The following is a 16,011-nucleotide window of genomic DNA, read 5'->3' on the forward strand; positions in this document are numbered from 1 at the left end:
ATTCTATGTACAGAAACAATTAGAAGCAATTAAAAATGGGAGAGCAAGTTACACTCTAGATAGCACATGATTGCCATACAGTCACTTACATTATAGATAAGCACTCACAGATATAGGCACATCGAAGATTTTAAATTTTGAATTCCCTGTTTGGCTGGGGAGAAGGCGCCAAAGGAGGTTTAACCCTTATAATACACCCCATTGTGGTGATTTTGGTATCTGGCCCTTGTAATATGGATCTATCTCATATGGCACAGTTATACCCTGGAAGTCAGCATTGGAGCCTGGGGGCAGAATTGTGAAAGGATTATACGTCTACATTTCAAAGAGGGGGGAGTGATACGGCTTGGCTAACCCCATTTTGGTTGAGGTGGAACCCAGGAGGTGTAAGGCCAAGAGCTATAACTCCCACCCCATTCTCACATACACCCAACTGTTGGTATGGCTGGTAATGCGTTCTAGAGGTTTGTGCGCAGGAAAAGCAAGGGCAAAGTTAAACGTTGTTGCATAAATGTTATTCCTTGGCGTGTATACTCCCTACATACAGTGAATCCCATTATTCGTTAGAAAGAGCCTTAGTTGTTTTTAGTACCAATTAAAAGCATACATGCACATGTACTAGCACGAAAATGAAGTTTTCTGCCTTGAGCCAAAAGGTAGTTCAACCATTTAGTGTAGCAAAGCTCTCCATAGGAGGAAGAAGCCATATGAAAGTAAACTTTCAAGGGCTTCTTGAGGGGGGAATTGTGACAATGGACTTTATTTGTTTGAATTAAACAAATGTATTTTGCTTATTTGTTTGCTTAAAGTAAAAAGTGTTGGGCCTGTTTGAAATTGTAGCACAGTATGACTTGCTTGTGTGATAATTTGCTGACAGTTAACTTACTTGTGAGTGTGTAAAGAGAAATGCTAATTTGCTAACTTGCATTTTCATTGTTTGTTTAAAGCTGCGTTTGCAAAAATAAGGTCCCAGGCTTTTAGTTGCAATGTCCACCTGTACTGTAGAAAAGTATCAAATATTGTTGCAACATTCAAGGTGGAATAGTGTGAAAAACAAGTTCCATATATGGATATGGAAGCGAGGGGACGTTACCAGAAGAAGATGGGCAGGGATTAAAGTGACGTAATTATGATCATAATGATGCATGAATAATTAGTAAAACAAAGCTGATAAAAAGACTAGCAAGGCATAGTTTGCCAGAATTAGCTTGCTATTTCTCCATGTGCACGTGTTAGCAATAAATATACTCCATCCTCCATCTTGTTTCGTTCGTTCTTGAGCTCTATTGAGTGAGTATTTTGAAGCGAACCCAAGCCACTAGACCTCAAAAAGGGGCTAGGGCGTTTTGTTTATAACAGGGCCAAGTGTGTGTGTGTGAACCCTGGGCCCTTACCCCAGGATATAAACAGAAGCTGAAGAAATCCTACTTACATTTTGATGAAATATGTATTTTTCAAAAAAAAAAAAAAACACCTGTGTAATCTCCCCTGCTAAATGCCCACCTAATCTAACCCCAAACCCTAATCATGCCCTTCACCCTTCACCTAACCCTAAATATCTAGCTAAAAAAAATACAAAAGATGAAAGATTAATAAAAATATGAAAAGAGAAATAAACAAAATACAAAAAACAAATGAAAACAAACAGAAATAAAATACATATAAAAATAAAAAGAAACAAAAACCACAAAATGTAACTCCTCCTCTCCTAACTAATCCACACTGGATAACCTCAGCAAGAGATGTCACAAAGGGAGGTGGGCTACGGTTACCTTGACAACCCACCCACCTTGGCCCTGGGCATGGCTCCTCCTTGGGCTTGATGTGTCTTCAGAACTTTGTGGCCCCTGCTGTTGTCTGCCGGCTTGCTAAAGCATCTCTTTTCACATTCATATCTCCATTTCTCTCATCAACCAGATAAGTCTTCATTAAGGAACATTTCTAAAAGGAGACCATTCCAGTCTCCTTTCACATACATTGAGCTGGATGGATCTATGCTTAGACTTGGTATAAGGTAGTTTCCTGAGCATATTCCTATCTTGTCATTTACCCTAAGAGCAAGCAACCTTCTCTACAAGACACGAGGATCCATTTCCTTCTTTAACAAACTATTTATTTAAAACATTTATATACTGCTTAATAATTTGCATCTAAGAGGGGTGCATATAAACAAGCCATACATAAACGATAGAAAAATAAAATCGTCTTCATTGTTGGTTCTGTCTACCCAGAGATGTTTTATTCTATTTCTCATCCCCTTTGTTCTTTCCCTTGTTTGATACTCAACATTGGCCTGATTACTCATTTCCAGAGTATCAAGTGTTTCTGTGCAGCACATGTCAAGTCTCCAGTGTCAGAACTCTGCCCCCAAAGGTGCGCCCAAGAAGAACTCCATTGTGCTTCGGGATGGCTCAGTGCCCCAATTCCCAGCTGTGGATCTGACCATATATGCAGCCAGGAAATCTTCATTAATTGTTCAGTCTACCCGGAGGAGATTGGATGGGTTCTTCTATTTAACTAATTCAATTTTAACACTTAGTACTGTGTACTTGGTTTTTAGTTATTTTATGTTTAATTATGTTTCGATTCTTTGGTATCATGAACTCATTTTAAGTTGTTTAACATATGGTTTTAATTGTATATTGATTGTTTGTCTGTTGTGAACCGCCCAGAGAGCTTTGGCTATGGGGCGGTATATAAGTTTAATAAATAAATAAATAAATAAATAAATATTTCTTACCCTTTCCTTCCTCCCCTTCTTTGACACTCAAGACAGGGCTGACTACCCATCTCTAAAGTGTCAAGTGTTTATCCATAGTGCACGCCCAGTCCCAGATGTCAAAACTCTGCCCTAAATGGTGTGCCCCAGCCCTTCCATTGGGTAGACCTGGGTTTAGAGAAAAGGCGAGCAAGAGGTGACATGATGACAGAAGTTTATAAAACTACGCAAGGCATGGAGAAAGTGCATAGAGAAAAGCTTTTCTCCCTCTCTCATGACACTAGAACGTATGGACATACAGTGAAGCTGAAAGTTGGAAGATTCAGGACAGACAAATGAAAGTATTTCTTCACGCAGCGCATAGTTAAACGATGGAATTTGCTCCCTCAAGAGGCAACCTGGATGGCTTTAAAAAGGGATTAGACAAATTAGGGGACTTCCGGGAAGGGTGACTTCGCCTGTGCCTGCTTTTGAGACGAGCTCTCGTCTCAGAAGAAGCTTTTTCAGTTTTAAAATCAGTCAGAATGTTCTTTTTGACTGGTAAAGATTTTCTCCCGGGCAGGGAGAAACGTAGAGATTAACCACAAAAGCCTGTGTTAGTTGGGAGGACTGGATTTCATTAATTTATGAGAGAAGGTTCAGCCAGCAATGCCGGATGGATTTTCAAACAAGCTCTAACTGATTAAGCGACACGTTTATCTTTTCTTCAAAGAAAAACGGATTCTAACAGGCAAGCATTCTTCTTTCTATTTTTTTCATCTGGTTTAAATTGTTGCAGCAAAAAGAGATTTGCCAATGAATCAGCTACAAAGAATTCCTGGGTGAGTTAACACTCTTCTCTTTCATTCACGAAATTAAGGAGGAAAGAAATTGAAAAAGCTTATCTTTATTTTGATTGCAAAAAGCTGACCTGGAATTGTGAATTTTAAAGATACAAACGGATGAGGGATTTCTATTCCGAGGAGATAAATAAATTTGATTTATGAACTTTGGAGTATTATATGTCTGGGACTATTTTTTTTTTGGTCTATTTCATTTTGACGAATCTGCTTGTTCACGACGCCACTAACTGTTCTGATGCTGTGAACTAAATTTGTTTTGCATTCCTGAACATATAAGAGATAAGGCATGCTGTATTGTCTACACTGTGATGTCATCAGGCTTGAATTATTAACCCAATTGTTGCTGAAATAAGTGTTTTTTTTTTCTTCGTGGTTTTAAGAATGGCAATCAAGAAAGTGGCTGAGAATCTGGAAGTAATCATGTTTCAGAAAATAATGGATGAGATTGAGATAACGAAACAAACCCTGAGACAGGGTAGAATGGAGATGAAAATTGAATTTGGCAAAATGAACCAGGAGCTTAAAGAAATAGGGGATCTTGTGAGAGAGGAGATTGATGAGATCAGAGATGAGAAAAGAAAAATTAAAGAGAAGATGCAAGCCCTGGAGATTGGAACAAATGCGGAATTGGAAAAAGACCTGGACTTTATGGATATTAGAGATAAAGTTTACTGTTTGGAATTCAACGTTGTCTCTGAAGAAATTAATGAAGATATTAGAGATATTAATGTCTTGGATAAATTTCTGGACTGGAATGATGTGATGGAGCTTGACATACAAAAAATCTATGGAATTAACTACAGATATGTGACAATGGACAAACTCTCAAGAGATGTGCCAGTGCATTTCGTAAAAAAAAAGAACAGAGATATGACTTTGCAACAATATTTCAGCAACATATTCAGAATTGATGGCAAGGAAATATTTGTGAGAAAGGAAATTCCCATTAGACTTTTATTATATGACTATGGCTATGATAGCAAGATTATTATGGGATACTGACAACGTAAGAATGGCTACTGAAATTACTGGACTTAACAGGATTATTGAAGATGGAAGATGGAATTAACATTGATAATGGAAGAATAGCTATTGAAATTATTGGACCTAACAGATTTGATGAGGTGGATTAAATATTTGTGAGAAAGGAAATTCCCATTAGACTCTTATTATATGACTATGGCTATGACAGCAAGATTATTATGGGGATACTGATAATGGAAGAATGGCTACTGAAATTATTGGACTTAACAAGATTATTGAAGATGGAATTAACATTGATAATGGAAGAATGGCTATTGAAATTATTGGACCTAACAGATTTGATGAGATGGATTAATCGATATGTTTATTTGGAGAAAAATTGATAGATATATTTCTCAAGGAAGTGAAACCTCTCTTTGACTTTTTGTGTAAAGAATAAAGTAATGTCTATGAGATTTGATGATTAATTAAGATAACTACTGGAGGAAAGTGATTTTGTAATATAATTTAAGAGACAGGATTGTTATATATTGTAGACCTATAACTGCTCTGCGACAAATCGGAAGTCAACATTTTATTTTATTGTTTAATTATTTTTGTTTTGTTATGTTTTTGAAAATTTGAATAAAAATTAATGATAAAAAAGGGATTAGACAAATTCATGGAGGAAAAGCCTATTCATGGCTACTAGTTCTGCCTCCAGGTCAGATGCAGCATGCTTCTGAATACCAGCTGCTGGAAACAGTAGGAGGGGAGCCTTCTCTCGCACTCAGGTCCTGCTTTTATGGGCTTCCCATTAGGGCATCTGGTTGGTCACTCTTCTGATGTTTTATGATGGGAGCTGTAGTTTGGCAACATCTGGAGAGCCAGAGATTCTCCACACTTCAGCTAAAGTTACCAAATTTTAAACTGGCTTCTGCAGCTATGCCTCAGTCAACAGCTGCTACTAGCATGTGAAACTTTCCCTGGCAGGGCCAGAGATGTAACACAATCAAGAAGAACTGAGAAAATTTCATGGCTCACAGTTAGGTAAACCTTTCTCTAGAATCATCTGTCCCCCATGTAATTAAAAATTATACTGTATTTTAAGACTTTCGTTTGTGTTCGATTTTTGCTTATTTTGCTATTTCAACTTTTTTGCTCAGAGAACTTACACATAAGAAATGTACACGCTTATATAAATGTAAGAAATGCATAAAGAACCCTTACCCACACCCGCCCTCTAGGCTACTTTTTTGAATTTTCCCGCGTTTTAGATCTCCCAACATGAAGACATTCCAGCCTCCATAGAAAACCGCCGAGAAGCCTAGAGCGCCCTCCTGCCTCTTTATGGGTGGCTCAGGACCGCTCTTGCGTGATCATAGAAAGCTAAGGAGAGGTTTAGAGCGTCTCTAGCTCTCTATGTGTAGCTCTGGCTTTCGCTGTGAAACCGCAGAAAGCGTAGAGCGTCCCCTGTTCCGGGCCGCACTTATACCTTCCCTCGTAACCCGGAAGTAGCCCCTTGGCGCGCGGGAGCGGCGGTTGAGGCGAGAGAGCGGGTGAGCGGCCGGGCTGCGGGGAACGGGGCTGCGGAGGGCGGGCTTCCCGCGGGGGTGGACTGCTTCAGGTGTTGGGAGGGCGAGCGGTCGGGAGGCCCCGCCGTCTTCGGCATTTTTCACTCGCGGCTTGTTAATGGGCCTCTTTAATGCCATGAACTTCAACGCCGTAATGTCGAGCAACTGGGGCCACTTCCCCGGCCGCGAACCTTCTGATCGGCCTCACGCACACACTCACCCCACTCTTGCCCCACCTGGGTAGGAACGGTTTTATATGATGATGGCATTGGCCTACCTTCCAGGGCTGTTGTTGCTTATTAATTATAGGCCTCGTTTTTCGCTTAAGGTGCTCAACACGGCAGAACAAAGCCAGCGTTGAAGGGATTACAGTAGAACATCTGAGAAAAAAAGCTATTTTAAAACTTTTTTTAAAAAAGCTTTAAAATCACCTTTCCCCAGATTTTTATTTCTAGTTGGGATTTCTAGTAAATCCTGATGGAGTTCAGAGCAGTCGTTCCTCAAAATGTGCTGGGCTTTCACAAAATAATTTCCAAGTAGAGTTTTCATTGTTTCAATTTAATGCTTAAACCACATTAAAATATTTGTCTGAAAGTAAGCTCCATTACAGGATTCTCTAATGGACTAAGGCACCTGTGGGAAAAGTGGAGATGTTTATAAAGCAAAGTCAATATGCAGTGCTTCTGAGTTGTATTTGGTAAATACAAATCAAACATGCGAATTCAGTTCCCAGTAAATGTGCAGAATCAAATAACTCCTCCTATTGTAAACCTTTCCCTCCAGAAAGCTCACCCATATCACTTATCAAATAATTGTACAATTGTTGATATGCAAAGTTGAGCCCTCCCAATGAAACTGCACAGCCCTTTATTGCTGTTGGGGACAGAAAAACATTTAAGATTGAAACTTTGCCCTTCAGTTCCTCAGTACTCAGTCCCTGTCTTCAATCTTTCCATCTCTGGCTCAGGTTCTCACCTGCTCCAAGCCTATGGGAGTGTCTGGGTGTGGTAGGCTCTTTCCTTGGGGGTGGTGCCAGTAAAAGCAGGAAGGTGGGAGCAAGAGTGGCGCACGCAAGTATGTTGAGATTTGTTTTCTCCTCGAGTGAGCTCTGACACTATCGGGCTCGTTTGCCTGGTGATGAGAAAGTGCCTAAGAGAAGGACCTTGGAGAGGGCAGGTGGAAAGCTCTGTGCCCCTCAGCTGTAATGGAAAGTCAGTGTAAAAAACCATTTGGCTAGATAAGAATTTGGAATGATTAGGATTCCAGCCTCAGTGAACCCTAGTCAGAGGCTGTATGCTTCTGAAAACCAGTGGCCGGAAGCCTCAGGAGGGGAGAGTGTTCTTGCACTCGGGTCCTGCTTGCGGGCTTCCCCCAGGCACCTGGTTGGCCACTGTGAGAACAGGATGCTGGACTAGATGGGCCATTGGCCTGATCCAGCAGGCTCTTATGTTCTAACCCAAGTGTCCTGAAGTCGATTGTTGGAGGGGGAGGAGGAAGCATTTAGGAGATGTACACCTGATGTTGCTGAACTACATTTCTCATTGTCCTTGACTACTGGCCGTGCTGGCTGGGGCTGATGGGAGTTGGACGTCTTAACAACATCTGGAGGGCTAATGGTCCCCTATGCCTGAGTCAGAATGAAGTGCAGGGTCCTCTCTGCCAGCGGAGACAAGGAGCACCGCCAGCTTTCCTTGCTGCAGTGGGAGGAGGCTACCACTGGTATTTCTCCTGTCAGCAATAGAAGTAGGGCATTCGGGGAGGCTGGAACATACTGGATGCTGTGCTGGAGCCCGATACAGAGCCCTCTGTGCCATCATGGGGCTATCTCAGAAGACATCCTCCCCGAATCCCAAAATGGTTTCTGCCTTTCCTTCCAGGGGACAGTGGACATGATCTTCACTGCACGACAGCTTCAAGAAAAATGCCGGGAACAAAACCGACCTCTATATATGGCGCTTATTGATCTGACTAAGGCCTTTGATACTGTAAATCGAACTGCTCTCTGGACCATCCTTCTGAAAATTGGATGCCCTGATAAATTTGTGAATATTTTGCAACTCCTCCATGACAACATGACTGCAACAATTTTGGACAACAATGGCTCTCAAAGTGATCCATTCAGAGTGGGATCAGGCATCAAACAGGGATGCGTCATTATTTGCCATTTTTATTACCATGATTCTACACCTTGTTGAGGGGAAACTTCCCACTGGTGTGGAAATCACATATCGAACTGATGGAAAGCTTTTTAATCTCAGTAGGCTGAAAGCAAAAAGTAAGGTAATGTCAACCTCTCTCATAGAACTTCAGTATGCCGATGATAATGTAGTCTCCACATATACAGAGGAAGATCTTCAAACCATCCTAAATCGGAGCAAAAAATCTTAATTTCACATATACGCTCATGGGGTCTGAACTGGCGGTGACTGACCAGGAGAGAGACCTCGGGGTTGTGGTGGACAGCACGATGAAAATGTCGACCCAGTGTGCGGCAGCTGTGAAAAAGGCAAATTCCATGCTAGCAATAATTAGGAAAGGTATTGAAAATAAAACAGCCGATATCATAATGCCGTTGTATAAATCTATGGTGCGGCCGCATTTGGAATACTGTGTACAGTTCTGGTCGCCTCATCTCAGAAAGGATATTATAGAGTTGGAAAAGGTTCAGAAGAGGGCAACCAGAATGATCAAGGGGATGGAGCGACTCCCTTACGAGGAAAGGTTGCAGCATTTGGGGCTTTTTAGTTTAGAGAAAAGGCGGGTCAGAGGAGACATGATAGAAGTGTATAAAATTATGCATGGCATTGAGAAAGTGGATCGAGAAAAGTTCTTCTCCCTCATAATACTAGAACTCGTGGACATTCAAAGAAGCTGAATGTTGGAAGATTCAGGACAGACAAAAGGAAGTACTTCTTTACTCAGCGCATAGTTAAACTATGGAATTTGCTCCCACAAGATGCAGTAATGGCCACCAGCTTGGACGGCTTTAAAAGAAGATTAGACAAATTCATGGAGGACAGGGCTATCAATGGCTACTAGCTGTGATGGCTGTGCTCTGCCACCCTAGTCAGAGGCAGCATGCTTCTGAAAACCAGTTGCCGGAAGCCTCAGGAGGAGAGAGTGTTCTTGCACTCGGGTCCTGCTTGCGGGCTTCCCCCAGGCACCTGGTTGGCCACTGTGAGAACAGGATGCTGGACTAGATGGGCCACTGGCCTGATCCAGCAGGCTCTTCTTATGTTCTTATGTTAAATGTCTTTGCAGAAGCTTATGGAAAGCTTGGCCTCTCGCTTAATATCAAAAAAACCAAAGTGCTTCATCAGCAGGTGCGAACTAGTTCCTCTGTAGCACCATCAATCCAGCTTAATGGTGTGACGCTGGAGAATTTTGATCACTTCTTATCTTGGCAGCCATCTCTCTGTAAAAGCTGGCAATGATGCTGAAATTCAACATCGTCTGAGCTCTGCGAGTGCCGCATTCTCCCGAATGAAGCATAGAGTGTTTGAGGATCGGGATATTTGCAGGGAGATCAAAATGCTTACAGTAGGGCCCCGCTTATACGGCGGGTTAGGGACCAGGCCCCTGCTGTAAAGCGGAAATCGCCGTAAAGCAGAACCCATAGACTATAATGGGGCCGTCATGCGAAAATGACACAAAATGCTGCAAAATCGGCTTTAAAAGGGGGAATTTCCCGCCGCCGCATTAGCGGAACGCCGGAATGCGAAGCACCGGTAAGCGGGGCCCTACTGTATTTACAAATCCATTGTACTACCGACCTTACTGTACACCTGTGAAACATGGACTATCTATAAACACCACTCCCAACTTCTTGAAAGATTCCACCACCAATGCTGCCTCTGGAAAATTCTGCAAATTACTTGGGAAGATAGGTGGACTAATGTTAGCGTTTTGGAAGAAGCAAAGACTACCAGTGTTGAAACAATGATCCTCCAACATCAACTTCACTGGACCGGCCATGTTGTTCGAATGCCTGATCACTGTCTTCCAAAGCAGCTACGTTACTCCCATCTTAAGGATGGAAAATGTAATATCGGTGGACAGCAAAAGAGGTTTAAAGATGTTCTTAAAAATAAGCTAAAAAAAGTAACATGAGCATCAAGAACTGGGAATTCTTGGCCCATGAGCTTCCCAAATGGAGGTTGGCTTTTATCGAAGGTGCTGTGGACTTTGAAGAAGCACGAGTACAGGGTGAACGGGACAAAGGAGCTAAGCGGAAGGCACATCAAGCAAATTCTCACCGTGATCATCTTCCATCTGGAAACCTATGTCCTCACTGTGGGAGGCTGTGTGGATCCAGAATTGGTCTCCACAGACACTTATGGACCTACCGTTAAAGACCTTATCTTGGAAGACAATCTTACTCGGTCACGAGTGATCACTATTGATTGATTGATTGGACATACTGGATCCTATGCTGGTCTCTCTTCGGGAGGAGCCCGATACAAGGCCCTCTGTGCCATCCTGGAGCTGGTACAACAACAAAAAACCTAAAGTCGCCTTCTCCCTTGACTGGTGGTTGTTTTGGTGCTTCAGTCATCCCAAGGACCCAGTGAGGAATCCTGCTCAGTCCAGTGTATATGATGTCTTTTTAAAAGGAAACCAAGTCCCACCACAATCCATGGGGTGTTCATTGATTCAGTATTCAGCAGGTGGTGCTGTTGCTTTATTTAGCTGCCTTTTCAGCACCGCATTGCCTTATTTAGTTGTGTTAAGTAATGCCACCTGCTGCCCTCTTGGCTCTATTCCCTTATCAGGAAGATATGGCTTTGTTGCATTGATGAACTGGAGACTGTGTGCGACTCTAGTGAACAGTAGCGCCTCCAGTCGACTGCTCTGAGAATCCAGATATTTGGAAGATTTGGTCCTTTGAGGTGGGCATTAATTAAGCTGCAGCCAAACCCTGGCCGGGTCCCCTCCCCTTGTCCATGTGTGAACTCTAGAATTGTCCTGTCAAACTTGATCTTTTCTCCTCTTCCCCTCCTGCCCTGAGTTGGGTATGCCTGGTAGCAGCAATGAAGTCTTGTTTGTGCCATCTTAGCTGGCGCTACCGTGGCTGAGAAATGGTGCCTTGCCTCTAGTGATCGTGTGTTGAAAATAGTTGCAACAGTGCTGGCCACGCTCTCTTTCACAAATTGTCTGTGTTTTCCAAAACACTGACACAACGTATTTGTGTGTCCAATTTGAGTAAATGCATTTTTAAATTTTCTTTGAGCAGTGGTGTGTTTTGGAAGCTTTTGAATGAACATCTTCTAGTGCTCTAAACTAATTGGGATTTGATTGAGCATGTGTGACTTACTTAGGTAGCAGCCCTATAAGCACTTATATGTCTTATAAACAATGAGTAGACATGTAAAAGATTGCATTGTTAGTGTAACCCACCCTCAGAAGATATAAAGTGCTATATAAATGCTTCCTAAATAAGTTTTTCAAAGTCGAAAGTAGTTGAATCTTTTTGTGTTTTTAAATTTATTATTTCCATTTTGCATTAACATGTATTTAGTTACAAAATAATACAAAAAACCTATTAACTCCCTTTCCCCAACCACTATCACTCCTCCTTCCCTCCCTTTCCCCTAATGACTATTAACTTTTAAGATTTTATTTTGTAGTTTTCTTCTCTGAGAAACTTCCATTCTTAAGATATCCACAACAATCTGAAAGAATAAGGCACTGGTCCCAAACTAGTGTCCAATGTAGCAGCCATTATAAAAGGCCACCAATCCGCTTCGAAAGAATCCTTACTTTTCTTTTTCCTCTCCGCCATTCTTATTTTCTGTGTTAACTTCTCTAATAGAGTGATTTCCCATAGTTTCTTTTGCCAGTTTTGCCGTGTTAAACCGTCCAGTGATTTCCAATATTTGGCAATCGTCAATCTGGCTGCCGCCAGCATAAATCCTATATAGTAGGGCCCCGCTTCCCGGCGCTTCGCTTCCTGGTGTTCCGCTAATGTGGCGGCTTTCGTTTTCCATTTTAAAGCTGATATTTGCTCTTTTGCAACGTTTCCGCGTCATTTTCGCACGATGGCCCCATTATAGTCTATGGGTTCCGCTTTACAGTGGGGGCCTGCTCCCTAACCCGCCATATAAGTGGGGCCCTACTGTAAGTCTTTTATATTGTAGATTTGTGTTTTGTCTCATAAAAATGTTCAATAAAGCTAATTCAGGCCTGAAGTATGAAATTTTTGTTTTTATTCCTAGTAATTCAATTTAGTAATTTAATTTCCTGATCAAAGTACTCTTAATGAAGTACAAATCTGTGTTCAAACATTCAGAATTTTAGCTGTACATTTGTAATTTAATACTGTCTTAAAATATGTACAGAACTTTGTAAAGTAACTTTGCATATCCTTTGTAAAAGGAGAGAATGCACTGAAAAATATTTATTTATTAAATTTATATTCCACCCTTCCTCCCAGAAGGAGCCTGGGGCGGTTAATGTGCCAATCCTTACACACTTCTAGAGCTGAGCATTTTATATTAATGTGTGTGTGACCTAAAACACAACTTCAAAGCTGCCCAAATTATATACTGGCTCATACCCATTTAAACCTTAATATAGTTTAAATGAGGATGAGCCTCCTCACCCAAGTCTGGCTGGTTCTGTTGCGTGGACCTGGCTTCTGATTTGTGCATTCAAGCAAATCACAAACACTAAGCTAGAAACAAGCCAGAGTTGTTGGCTTATTTCTGACTTAGGGCACATGGCTTGTTTCGAAAACAAACGAAAAGCTGGGCTGCAGAGCACAGACTCTAACTTGTTTGCGTTGTATGTTGCTCGTGCACAGGGGTGGGTGGGAAGGCTTGGTCATATTTAAACCATGGTTTGGAGTGACCCAGGCCACTGTGTATCCTCTAACCTAGGTAATAAATCTCAGTAAAAAGCACCATAATACCAAAATATATTTGTTGCCGAACAGAGAAAATAAGCAAAACATAGTTTATTTATACTGCAACTCCTAATTCATCCACTGTGCATGTTTAGAAGTGCAAAAAGGCTCTGTCCTGTGTTATTACCTCTAACCACGTTCATATGCGATCCACATGAATCTCTTGACAGAATCACTGTATCCTTATGGCTTAGTGACCAATTTTGAAGGGGAGTGTACACTCCTAATGCAACCATCCACATGGATATCTGTTTCTTCCTCCCTGGCATAGTCAACAAACCAGCTATCAGGCTGCAATAATCAGCCAAGAAACATAACTTTGGCTGGTGTGCGATTCTAGTGGCTTGTAGCTTTTACCAATTGCTTGGTGATGCTCTCACCCCTAAGTTATGACACCTGACTGATCTCTTGACTGGCATTATTTATTTATTTAAATTTGTTTGCAGGCAGAACTGCAGGCAAGATGACCACCAGCCAGAAGCATCGGGACTTCGTGGCCGAGCCCATGGGGGACAAGCCTGTTGGCACTTTAGCTGGCATTGGAGATGTACTTGGCAAAAAGCTGGAAGACAAAGGCTTTGACAAGGTATCTTCTGGGCTGTTGGTCTGGAAGCAAAATCAGTTTATGAAAATTAAACTGGATGGTGTGCCGTTTTCCAGTCTCTGGACAAACCTCTGCTATGGGGTCACTTCAGAGGTGCGAGGAGTTACCCCTATGGCCTGTAAGCCCAGTGATGTGCTCTGTTTCTGTGATTGTTGCAGCCTGTTGTTCAGAGCCTATATGATGCAGCAAGCTTTCTGGAGCTAAGCAGGTCTGTGCCTGATCCGTACGTGGGTTGAACCCCTGGGCTCCACCAAGACAAGATTCAGTATTAATGTAATTGCCACATGTGGGTGATTTCGCAACAGTTTTCCAGTGCAAAATTTGAAGGTGAGGGAGAAGGAGTCTAGTCACAGTAACTCTCATCTGAGAAGTAGATGCATGAAGCAATCGGAAGATCTTTCGTCATGAATCTAGCTTGAGAAGCAAATGTGTGGCTTCGATTTGTGTGTTAGATTTTTTATCCCACATTACCAAGATGTTTCAGGCAACATACATGCCCTCCGCTATACTCTTCTCAACCCTGCGAGCAAAGGATAGGGACAGACAGGGACTGACCCAAGCTGATCTAGTAATCTTTGTGGTACAGTGAGGACGTGAACCTGTCTCACCAATCTTGAGTATTTAGCTCAATCCACCACACCAAGTGGATAACCTGTAACTATGTTCCCAGATGTTTTGAACAGCCTTCCCCAACCTGGTGCCCTCCAGATATTTTGGGCTATAACTTCCATCAGACCCAGCCACTCTGGCAGTTGTATTCCAAAACATCTGGAGGGCACCAGGTTTAGGAAAAGCTTTTCTTGAATTTTCAGCCTCCCAATGGATTCCTTCATAAAGTTGTATTTTCTTGTATCCAAGTTGCTAACCCCTGTATGTTTCCCTCTTTCTCAAACTTAGGCTTACGTGGTGCTCGGGCAGTTCTTAGTGTTGAAGAAGGACGAGGACCTCTTCCGTGAGTGGCTGAAGGACACGTGCGGTGCCAATGCCAAGCAATCCAGAGACTGTTACGGCTGCCTGAGGGAATGGTGCGATGCTTTCTTGTGAACGCCATTAGTCAAAGCCTGGTGGATGCTGTTAGGGCTTTTGTAATTGGAAAGAGATCAAACGTCCCCTTCTCTCACAGCGTATACTCTTTATAAACCTTTCAGCATCTACAAGGGCTCGTTAGGGCTATCACTCCTGAGACCAGGGGAAGAAAATTGTTACTGCCTTTTAATGTAACTGAACCTCTTTTTCTTTAGGGAGAGAGTTGAGAAGGGTCAGATGTTCTAATTTGATACTCCATATGTCTTTTATGTGGCTTTGATAGCAACCCCCTCCCCCCCCGTTGGGCCACTGAACTCCAAAAACATACTGCCTACCAATAATGAGATCTCCCAGTTCCTTTGGTTTGAGCTCCAATTAGATTGGGGTTTATCTGTTGGTTCTGAAAACAAAAGATGTATTAGGATTATTTTTCTAGTTTCTTTCTACTTTTTGATCCTCACTATAACTTTTTATGCTACCCGGTTGAATGGCAGGAACCAAAAATCATTGCAGAGTTTTTAAAACAATAAAAATCAGCTGTGTTAACTATTCAGTGTTGCTTGAAAATGAATTGCGGTGAGCTGTGTCTGGGGAAGGGGTGTGGGGATTGCAATCGTGGCTTGACCCCACTTCTTGGGACGTGTGATAAGAGTACAGTACCTCCCTGAGGTAGCTGAGTTGATGGGGAGAATACAGGAGTTGCCAGCATTGGCCTCATTACAGAGCAGGATTTTTATCCCAAACTCATCCAGAATTTGAGAGAGCTCTGCAGACCTGCACTGCTGCAAACTGCCTACTTTTAGCATGTAGCCCTTTGCACATTTCCCCCAACACAATGAGGCCCTTACCGGTGTCTCTTTAAAGTGTCTTGGGATGGAAATTGACCCTGGATATTTGGGTTCAAAGAATGCTCAGCCTTCTTCCCTGGGTAACTTTAAAACAGGCAGAATATAGATGACTGTCCAAGTTAGGAATAGTTACAAATGGCTGTGGAGTCGGAGTCGGAAGCAATTTTGGGTGGAGTCGGAGTCGGTAGAAATGTACTGACTCCGGCTTCAAAATAAATTTTGATTGACAAATTTTTTAAAATATAAATTCAAAGAAGCTTCCCATGAAGTCGGCTGTAGTTGAGCATTTCACCATAACTCAGGATGGAAAACATTTTGTGTGTCAGTGTATGACACAGGACCCAGATGAAGACAAATGCTGTGATGCCAAGATCAGCGCATATTCAGGCAGCGATAAAAATGCTCCTACGAGAGCTTCCAATTTAAAAAGACATTTACAGCGCTTTCCAGGGCTGTGGAGTCGGAAGCAATTTTGGGTGGAGTCGGAGTCGGACAGTAGAAAAACAGAGGAGTTGGAGTCGAAGGTTTGGC

General features: G+C 42.2%; 1 protein-coding gene and 1 long non-coding RNA gene across 2 annotated transcripts in view; one reads left to right on the top strand and one right to left on the bottom strand.

The window, feature by feature from the left end:
* The window catches only part of LOC133374678 (uncharacterized), a 25,074-nt gene extending 19,124 nt beyond the window's left edge, over positions 1-5,950 (bottom strand). Inside the window, exon 1 of the long non-coding RNA XR_009759935.1 lies at positions 5,755-5,950. This is a non-coding gene — a long non-coding RNA (uncharacterized LOC133374678). The remainder of the gene's footprint in view (positions 1-5,754) is intronic.
* BANF1 (BAF nuclear assembly factor 1) lies at positions 5,912-15,181 on the top strand. The gene is made up of 3 exons (XM_061605841.1): positions 5,912-6,083; positions 13,449-13,588; positions 14,504-15,181. Exons 2-3 carry the CDS (start codon positions 13,466-13,468, stop codon positions 14,648-14,650), a joined length of 270 nt encoding a protein of 89 aa, XP_061461825.1. The 5' UTR covers positions 5,912-6,083; positions 13,449-13,465; the 3' UTR covers positions 14,651-15,181.
* The last annotated feature ends 830 nt before the right edge of the window (positions 15,182-16,011 follow it).

Source organism: Rhineura floridana, chromosome 22, assembly GCF_030035675.1.
Source record: "Rhineura floridana isolate rRhiFlo1 chromosome 22, rRhiFlo1.hap2, whole genome shotgun sequence".
Classification (NCBI taxonomy): Eukaryota; Metazoa; Chordata; class Lepidosauria; order Squamata; family Rhineuridae; genus Rhineura; species Rhineura floridana.